The following is a 9,583-nucleotide window of genomic DNA, read 5'->3' as shown; positions in this document are numbered from 1 at the left end:
AAGTTGAATTCAATGTATTTGAATTTCACATCTTATATTCGATCGTTTTTTTCTACCAAAAACCTTTAGGATTGTTGATCTTGTGCATTATTTAATATGTTATATGTAGCAGTTAATATGTTGTATGTAGCAGCAAAACCATTTGGTAAGCGCAGGAGATATAACTTTTAATCATGCTACATTGCTACTAGTCTTGATTCTATTTCAAAATTCTAAAATAAAATAACAAAACATGCGGTTCATCGAAAAAACCCATCAGTAGGATGAAAAGCTGTCCATTTACTAGCTGTCAATAATGAATAAATGCATGAACATGTATGCAAAGAAGTTGTATGTACCTTTCTGTCATACTTTGTGGAGTAATAAATATGAACCATCATACCACATACACAATCTAAGCATTCACAAATTTCTCAAATAAAAAAACTCAGTTTCTCAGTTAACTACCAGAATAGTTGTCATTGTCTCAATCTCAACATCCATCTGTATGTTCACGACGAACAATGGCATATTCGACCATACTCAACTTTTTAAGCAATCATAGCATTCTCGGGATCCGGATTTTGTGCACTTGTAATAGGAGGAGGGCATACAACATTCTTGACAACAGCAAAGTAAAGATCGAAATCTGCTTTCATCTTTGTGCAGGATGCCTCTATCCATTTTTCTGCTACGTTAATTGGAAGACTATCGAGACTGTCTCTTTCACGTTCTTCAATTGTAGGGCGTATTTCATCATACACAGAATCAAGTTTCACAGTTGCTTCATTTCGTTCTTCCTAAACATGAAAATTGAATAGCAACAAAAGAGACAAGTATTTAGTGACCTAATTAACCAGTAATTTAACCCACCCATTATATTTAGCTCTATAAAAATTGAAAATTTAATATGTAGATGGACCTTGTACCTCACATTTGATGAGTTCGTCTTGTACTTTCTTGGAAGAAAAAAATTGAGCAACACGTTTACCATTGACCTGCTTCCCACCAGATAGCTTTTGTTTTCTAAATGGGCTGCGTTTAATCGAACGTTTTGTAGGCCCTGGGCCCGACCCATTGCTGAAATCCACAATTGTATTGTTATCCTTGGGTCCAGAAACAACCATAGCAAGCTTATCACCTTCTTTCTTCCCTTCCACTTCACACTTGACATTGGTCCCCACACCAACCGATTCTGAAAAACTCGAATCGTGATTATTTCCGAAACCGTTCTTCAGCCCAGCAGTATTCTCCTCGGTTTTGACAGTTATCGAGGCTTCCTGAATAGTAGAGTCTGTAATTTTGGTAAGCTTATCTGAAGGTTCATCCTCAGCAGAATCATACAGGGGGAATTCATCAACTGTGTATCTGACAGGGTGAAAAAAAAAAAAGGAATATTAGAAGTGGCAAAACAGGCGGGTTGGGTTTGTTGGGCATCAGGTGATGACAGAAAGCCTAAAACACATGCCTAAAAGTATGCCTAATAAGAGGATCAAGACAGGTGGCAGGATCAAAGGTGAAAATAAGGAGTGAGCATGCTTTGACACCAAGCGTTTAGGCATGTATCAGTACTATATTTTTATGTCTAAAAAATTACTATATTTGTAAATGCCAACTAGATCGATTAATTCAAAATGTATCAGTTTCACCAAGTCTGAATTAATGTTCAAGTTAACAAACATCCTGCATGCAAAGAATTAATGTTCAAGTTAATTCGCTGCGAGGCTATACAAAATCATGACTACACACAAGAAAGCAACATACACACACACACCAATGTATCTATATAGATATACGCATATAGCATATGTACATATACACAATAAAGAAACATACACACACCAATATGTATGTATATAAGCTACTGTATACATATATAATAAACAATTGTAAAAAACAAATGCACATACATGTAAATAAAGATCCCTACATTTATATGCATAATAATATTACCTTTCATCACCATCTTCCCACACATGGTTATGCTCCTGTTAAGAAAACAAAAAATGTGATGCTTATTCAAGTAATTGTGACTATTTTTCTAATAGCAATAAAAACAGTGGTTTGTGTCAAACTGTACCATAATCGCCCATTTTGACCTGAAACCACTGTGACTGGCCAGTCAACCCACCCAGCTTGCTACGTCTAGTATAATCATAAGTTGGACAACAGATATACGTCAGACAGTTTCCTTAATGCAATATCCACTAAACTTAAATCCTCTAATCCTAGCCCAATTATATAACACTATGGATACGAAAAGATGAAAAATTTAACCGCCAGTTAAACTTGACCCATTTGAAAATAAAAACAAAAGTAAAAGCAAATCGACCCATTTACATATAAATGGGTCAAAAATGCCACCTTCAATATTGTGTATGTGGACAAATATTACGTGTAGGAAAACTGAGTATCAGATTCTTAGAGATCCTTATAAAAAGTCTGGAAAAACAAATTTATAGGTATGTAATAAAACACTGGATATCTTATTAAAAAGTTTACCTGAAAACCCTGAGACTTTGCACCAAGGAAGATGGAGCAATTAGGAGCCCCACAGAGACAGCGCACATTAACGCCACCATACCATTCAAAATTATAGTTATATGCTAGTTCTGTTCCAACTGAAATGTCTTGGGTTGCAAATATCCCGACCCGTGTTTCTCCCAAAACCGTCCACTTCCTTGTCTCACAATTCGGTTGGCTGCAAGCAACCAAGAAATATGATTTATACATTAGTTATTTGAAGGACGGGTTAAATAGCTTGAAAACGCGAGTAGTTTTTGTATGGATCGAAACTGATTAGATCAAGGAGACCCAAAACAGTTTTTTGTCCAATATAATCTTTCATATAAATCATTTGCATCAAATACTTAAATATTACCACAGAATACACACACACACACACACACACACATATACATATGTGTGTGTGTGTGTGTGTGTGTGCGTGTGTGTGATTTCATTAATTCAATCATTTCGGATATAATGTAGGGAGGTTTTATGCATCGAAAACAGTTTAGAAAACTTTCGACACATTCACATGCGTGTGAAGTGACCAATTTACTTTATAGCTACTAATTCTTTGTTTATCCATTTGACCTGTTGGAGATGAAATCTAGGCCTAATAGACCCGTTTAGAAATAAAATTGGGTTGAAATTGAATCTAGACCTTCTGAATATTTATGTTCTAAGTTCCAACCATGTAACTTACCACGAGTGGTTTATAAATCTACCAAGACTTCCTTTTCTTGTGGCATCAATAAAGTAATTGGCATCAAGAGATATTATATATGCATCCCTTAAACCTGCATTTAAAAAGGTCAGTAAACAATGACATACTATATCGATTAGTTTCTAGTAGAGGTGTCACAATGGGTAGGTACAGAAATTGGTCGAAACGGGTAATTTTATATAGGGTCCAGTTGGGTTGACCCGAAACACTTTTCATCAGAAATTGTCATCTTCTTACTGCAGTTGGGTTGACCCGAAACACTTTTCAACAGAAATTGTTATCTTCTTTTAGTAAAAGTGTGAAACTTTCCACCTCTGTTTGTAACCACCCACATAATCTTTCCCAATATATTAACCATTTTACCTTGAGCTTCATAAGTATGAGATCTTTCATGTGCTTCGTCTGAAGAAATTACTTCTCCACAATACTCAATAATGAACCGTCCAGCCTAACCATACAGAAAAAGAAAAGCCAACAAGTCAAACATTTATGTGTGAGCAATGAAATGAGATTTTTAATTTATTGCCACGACAAATTTCAGGAAGTAGCATTCATTGGAAGTTATGAAACTCGAATCATCTTAATATCTTAAAAATGAATATCTTGATTTATTACCTTGATATTTTGATCAGCTAGAAGACCCCATCCACGGCCCTCGGTCTTGAATAGCTTTGTCTTTACATATTCACATTTTTGAAATCTCTGAAATTGGTGAAATGAAACATTATAGTATGTCACATAATAGAGTTCTGTGCACTTGTGAATCACAAAGGCATGAACTAATTTTTTTTTAAAAACTAATAAAGAGCGAAAATGAAAAGAGGTTAAAGCCTCGTTGTAAGCAAAGATATTAAGCACTTCACAAACTGAAAAGTAGACGGTTCATGTTTAAAGGAGCAATGATAACTGGATATTTGTATTGAACTCTACTCTAGTCTATGCAAGCAAAATAATCAAAAACAACAAGGATTATAAAACTGCACTAATGACATTTACCTGATTCTTGCAATAGCTGCCACACGGGCAATATCCAGGCGTGCATTCTGTATTGGTCAATACATTCAAACACCGGTCTCCACATGCAAGCTGAGTATTTCCAAAATCAAATTTGCATTCACAGACAGCAATATCTTCTTCTTTTTGCTTCATCTGCCTAAAGCCACATACAGTATCTCGGTATCACAATAAAATTTTGAAAGCCGCCTCAAAATAAAAATAAAAATGAGGAGATACTGTTTTCAACAGAATTATTACACATTAAATATAAAATACTAGCTAAATATGCATTAAATTTATAGTAGTAGAGCAGAGGGTACATGTATGTACATGTATCATTGTGTATATACATACATACATTCACATATTTCACATGCAGGATACATTATATTGGGGCGTGAGCCGTGAAGACTGTTTTCTAAGCATCATAAATTGATGGAAACATTCATAAAAGTCAAATACAATCATACACTAATTAATTAATTATCACAGTGATTATTGGGGTTAGGTTGATAGTCCAAAACAGAACAAACCATTTAAACTGGTTGTGACTGACAGGCATAGTAACAATCATGTCAAACTTACTAAATAGAAATAAAACAGATCAAATAATACAAAAGACAAACATAAATGTATGATATAAGAAAAAAGTGACAAAACAAATGAAAGAAAATAGATACAGTAAAAGAAACACAAAAGAAAAACAGTGTTGTCCCCCAATTTATCAAAACCCATGCCTCACCTCATCCTATATAATCTTTAAAACCATATGTTTAATGACTCTAGTCATGAGAGAAAAATAGTGCACATGTATGGTGTAGATTTGCAACAAGAATGCACAAAATGATGAAGAAGCGTACATATACTTCAGTAATTTGTTCGAAAAACCTAACATATCGAAAACCAGAGTGATAAAAGAAAGATATAACTTACTTCCGGCCTGAGCGTTCATTTCGAGTGATATGTGTGAATGGAGCCAATCCTTCAGGTAACTGAGCAATGAGCATTATAAACAATGTTCAAAGTCAATTGAAAAGAACAGATATCATCTAGCAATATCACAAATATATATTTGATTGAGGTGAATTCTATCACAAAAACTTGGTCAACCAGACAGTAAGACATTGTGCAAACTGCAAAACCATAACCCTATTACTTTAAATAATAGAAAAATAATCAAAGACACTAATAAATGTATAAAAAGGCTCCTAACGTAATCAAGAGAAAAGAAAAGTCGATACGACTTTAATGTGAAACCTTGTGAAACATGTTATATGAAAAAACATATATGTTGGTTATCTTAATTTACTGTAATTACAAACATGGCGATACCACATAAGTATTGAGTGATGGTTATTATCAAGGTTGTAAAAGACGTGAGTCGGGGACGCATCGGCCATGCCTAAAAAACGACGCGTCGGACGCAATGGGGACGCAATGGAGACGCAACGGGCGTTGACTAACGTTGACTTTTTAAAATAGTTATATTAAATATATATATATATTTATATATAATATTATATAGATCGAATCTTTAAATATAAACTAAATTTACAATAAACATGAACAATTAACAATTATTAACAATATTCCAAAAAAAAAAAAAAAAAATTTGACCGACTTTGACCGACTTTTCCGAATTTGACCGACTTTTTACCATTGACCGACTTTTTAGCAACGACGCATCGGTCATGCCTAAAAAACGACGCGTCGGCCAAGTCGGCCGACTTTTGCAACACTGGTTATTATACTTGACCAAAGGCTCAAAAGTTAAATAAATAATAGGACACGGTAATATTACTACATCAACCACCTTGTAATCTAACCCTCTAAGGATTTAAAAGCAAATGTGATATTGAATCGTCAGAATTGGTTAATTAGCTGTAATGTAACTGACAATGAAAAATAAAATAGTTTTTGGATGTACCCAGTACACCTGTTGTACAATTATAGTAGTGAGATGATGAGACATTTCACTGCTTGAGGCAAATTTATTTTGCAATGAGATAATCAGTTTTAGTGGAACTGCAAGTATATGGAATTGACTATTTGACCCCTAAATAATCAGAAACAAAATCTCTCCATCAGAATTAGTGAAATACTGTTTACCATGATAGGTAAAAAGGTAGAAGGTTTTCCCTGTTCGGGCTACCCAGGAGGGCAGATTAAGATAATCTGACCCCATACTCTAATGTACGCAGCTCAGCAGGATTACTCCCTAATTGTTTCCAACCCTTCCCTAACCAACACAATATATTCGTCCTAGGCAGGATTCGAACATGAGACCTCTTGCAAGGAACTCAGGGCCCCAACCACTGTTTACCATGATAATTAGTTCCAAATCGCATAATTTTATTAAGCTAGGTCAGCTGCCATAAAAAACGCAATACAAAATCCATACAAGTTTGATATGGTCATCAGGATCCAATTCAAGGTTCATTATCTTCTTACAGTTATTATTCTCTCAGTGTGAACTAACAAAAATTATTGGCTTTCAGAATCCTAAAAAATTGAAGTGTATTATGCTTTAAAGATAATGAAATTGACATGAAGTTTAAATTCAAATGAAATGATAGTAACGTGCAAGTTTTAGATGTAATTAGCAAGAATATTGGGACAATATTTTGTCTCAAATTTGCTGGTTTCTACTTCTATATACAGAATTGACATTTACGGATCAGAATCGATTACCACAAATCTTCTTTCCCTCATTTAAGGGAAGTTAAAATTAGGTGGTAATGATAATCACAGAAACAAAGAGACTTGCAAAGCTTTTCAGTCATTATCCGTATTCTATCAGGTCTAAATGACATGTGTGCAAATTAAAGGAGAAAACGGTGATGCAAAACCAATCAGGAAAAATATCTAAATAGATCCCACTTATAATTACTAAAAACGAACAACACAAAAAGAATCGTGCTAACAACAAACCTTTCTACGACGAACAAGGTTAAGGTTTGTTCTTATACCCAAACGCAAGCTTTGAGATTTACTATTTGTTTCCTCTCTTTTCTCCATCAATCAGCTCAGCTAGAGTTTTGTGTCGGTGGGTGTAACTTTCCAAATTTAGGAGCCGGGAACAACAATTCCCTATATAGTATTCTCTATAGTGTTTATTCACGATTAAGATAAAATTCATTCAAGTTTCCCATATTAGCATTGGGAATTGCTTATAGCTCTATTTGGGCCTTGAACTTCGAGCCAACTCAAAATTAGGCCGGTAATACTTTATCTTTTTGTGAATTGGACCATAAACCTCGCAATAAATTACGCCTAGACTTAAGACAATCAACCTTGCCTTTTTCCCTGCTAAAGTAACCAAAATGCACAATTTGAACTTGATGAGATCACGTGTTTGTAAATGAATTCAATATCTCAATGTTTAATATTTAAATGAATTGTTATGGATTCACACACTAAAACCGTGTCTTTCCTGTCCATCCTGTTAATTAATAACTTGAAAAGAAAACAAAGAGTCAAAGACAACAGAGAAAACGGGAAATTGAGATATTGAATATAGCTAACATCCAATACGGGCAGAATTCTTCATATATCCTCCTTGTCTTCAACAGAAAATTTCTCAAGACTTTTGGTTCACAATATAGGTAACATCCAACTCGGGCATTGATTCTATTACGAACCCAAACAAGCTAATTACCTAAGTGTTATCCATCCACATCTCTAAACAAGTAAAACAGCATGTCCTAAATTGGTATGAAAAGATAAACAACAAAGCATAAAGCTTACAGTTGTGGCCTTCTAATAACTTTGACCGTTGTTTTAATTTGTTATTCTAATTTATTGGGCTAGTTCACAACTTTAGGCTTTGTGTGTTACGACAAAACTCCCTCGTGGTTATGGTTTATATGACCTAAAGAGAGTTGCAAATTAAGAAATGGTGAAAAAATATCTAGCTCTAAACTAAACAAAAATCGCAAGTTAAAGAAACTGTACTCAACCACATAAAAATTCAACTGCATAGTGTAAAGCATCACCAATATTGACTTGTCTGTTTAAAAATTAAAACATCACAATCTGTTAACTAAAACAAAATATATCTTCAAATCATTCCCTAAACATATAAATTCACTAACTCTGTTACAAATTCACTGATTCTGTTAATCCTAATCCTAACTACTCATTATTATACGTCTAAAAGTTCACATTGTATCAAAACATTTAACAAAATATACATAATTTAACAGCATATGTTAAGAATCAACAAAGGCCAAGTTTGAAAACTTACATGGATTCTATTGAATTCAAGCTCCATTACGGCAACAGATCAACACCAAAATACACCGACTCAGCCACTTGCTGTATGGTTTATAAAAATTGCAACTTTTAAAGTAACAGCAAAAAAGGGTAATGACATTAAGTCATTAGGATATAGGGCATGCGTATCAATTTGACCGAATTGTAAAATTATGCTAAAAAAAAAAATTAGGGTTTATTCCGTGATTAAGCCGAGATTTGTGATGAGTGATGATTACGATTTTGTTGATTTGGGTACACGATTGTTTTGCTATGCGGAATGATTTCTTTGGCGCTGTGATTCAAGTGTCTGTTGTGTGTGACTTCTAATTATGTTACCTGTGAACGAAATTACTATTACTATTTACTATAATTATAAGACAAAATTGCCAAATTCGTCCTTGTGTTTGTTCATTTTCTTTTTTTTAGTCCCTCCCAATGAAACTCGTTTTTAATGGTCCCTAAATGCCATTTTCATTCCCAATTTAGTCCATGCTGTTAACATCCGTTTATAGGTGCCGTTAGTAATAGATTGTGCTACTCAGGTGACATTTAATTACATACAAAATAAGCCGTTCCATCCTTAAAGAAGTCGACCGATCTCAGATCGGCTTGTTCCATCCTTAAGATTTACAGTATGAGTTGTTTACTACTGTATGAATCTATGATAAATAATCCAACCATTTCAAAATACACGATTTACTACTTTATTTCAATAATTAAAAAAAATACATGACTTATTACTTGTTGGGATAGTTGACAATAACAAATAACAATAAACAAATGTAATACCCAAACCAATGAATCTATGATCATTTATTACTCCAAACATAAAAAAAATTACTGTAACTATTTTAATTAATTAATAAATAATTTCATAATAATATAATAAATGTAAAAATAACCATAAACAAAAAAAAGTTACCTGGTAGTGACGGAAATTGGGGTCCACGATTACGTAAACATGGTATCACCTCTGGGGGGTTACAAACAACGAATACTCACGACGCAAAACACCACCACCATCCGTCACCTTCTTAATTGCAATCGCCCGTCTCATTGCCACCTCCACATCCACCGTTACCGCCGCCGTCCAGTGGCGGATCCAGGATTTTTAATCAC

General features: G+C 34.1%; 1 protein-coding gene across 2 annotated transcripts; it reads right to left on the bottom strand.

Annotated features, from left to right (window-relative positions):
- Positions 1–257: 257 nt before the first annotated feature.
- LOC139844904 (histone-lysine N-methyltransferase ASHH1) lies at positions 258–8,779 on the bottom strand. Of its 2 annotated transcripts, none has more exons than XM_071835128.1 (10): positions 8,454–8,779; positions 5,141–5,199; positions 4,208–4,364; positions 3,827–3,913; positions 3,575–3,659; positions 3,191–3,284; positions 2,482–2,680; positions 1,933–1,967; positions 909–1,347; positions 258–779 (listed from the first exon to the last, which is right to left on the bottom strand). In XM_071835128.1, exons 1-10 carry the CDS (start codon positions 8,478–8,480, stop codon positions 531–533), a joined length of 1,431 nt encoding a protein of 476 aa, XP_071691229.1. In that variant the 5' UTR covers positions 8,481–8,779; the 3' UTR covers positions 258–530. The 2 variants fall into 2 exon arrangements, with proteins under 2 accessions (XP_071691229.1, XP_071691230.1); XM_071835129.1 differs by lacking the exon at positions 8,454–8,779 and adding an exon at positions 7,139–7,200.
- Positions 8,780–9,583: the final 804 nt, after the last annotated feature.

The sequence above is a fragment of the Rutidosis leptorrhynchoides genome, chromosome 4 (genome assembly GCF_046630445.1).
Source record: "Rutidosis leptorrhynchoides isolate AG116_Rl617_1_P2 chromosome 4, CSIRO_AGI_Rlap_v1, whole genome shotgun sequence".
Lineage (NCBI taxonomy): Eukaryota > Viridiplantae > Streptophyta > Magnoliopsida > Asterales > Asteraceae > Rutidosis > Rutidosis leptorrhynchoides.
The sequence above is the reverse complement of the archived record's forward strand: the minus strand, read 5'-3'. Positions and strand labels throughout refer to the sequence as shown.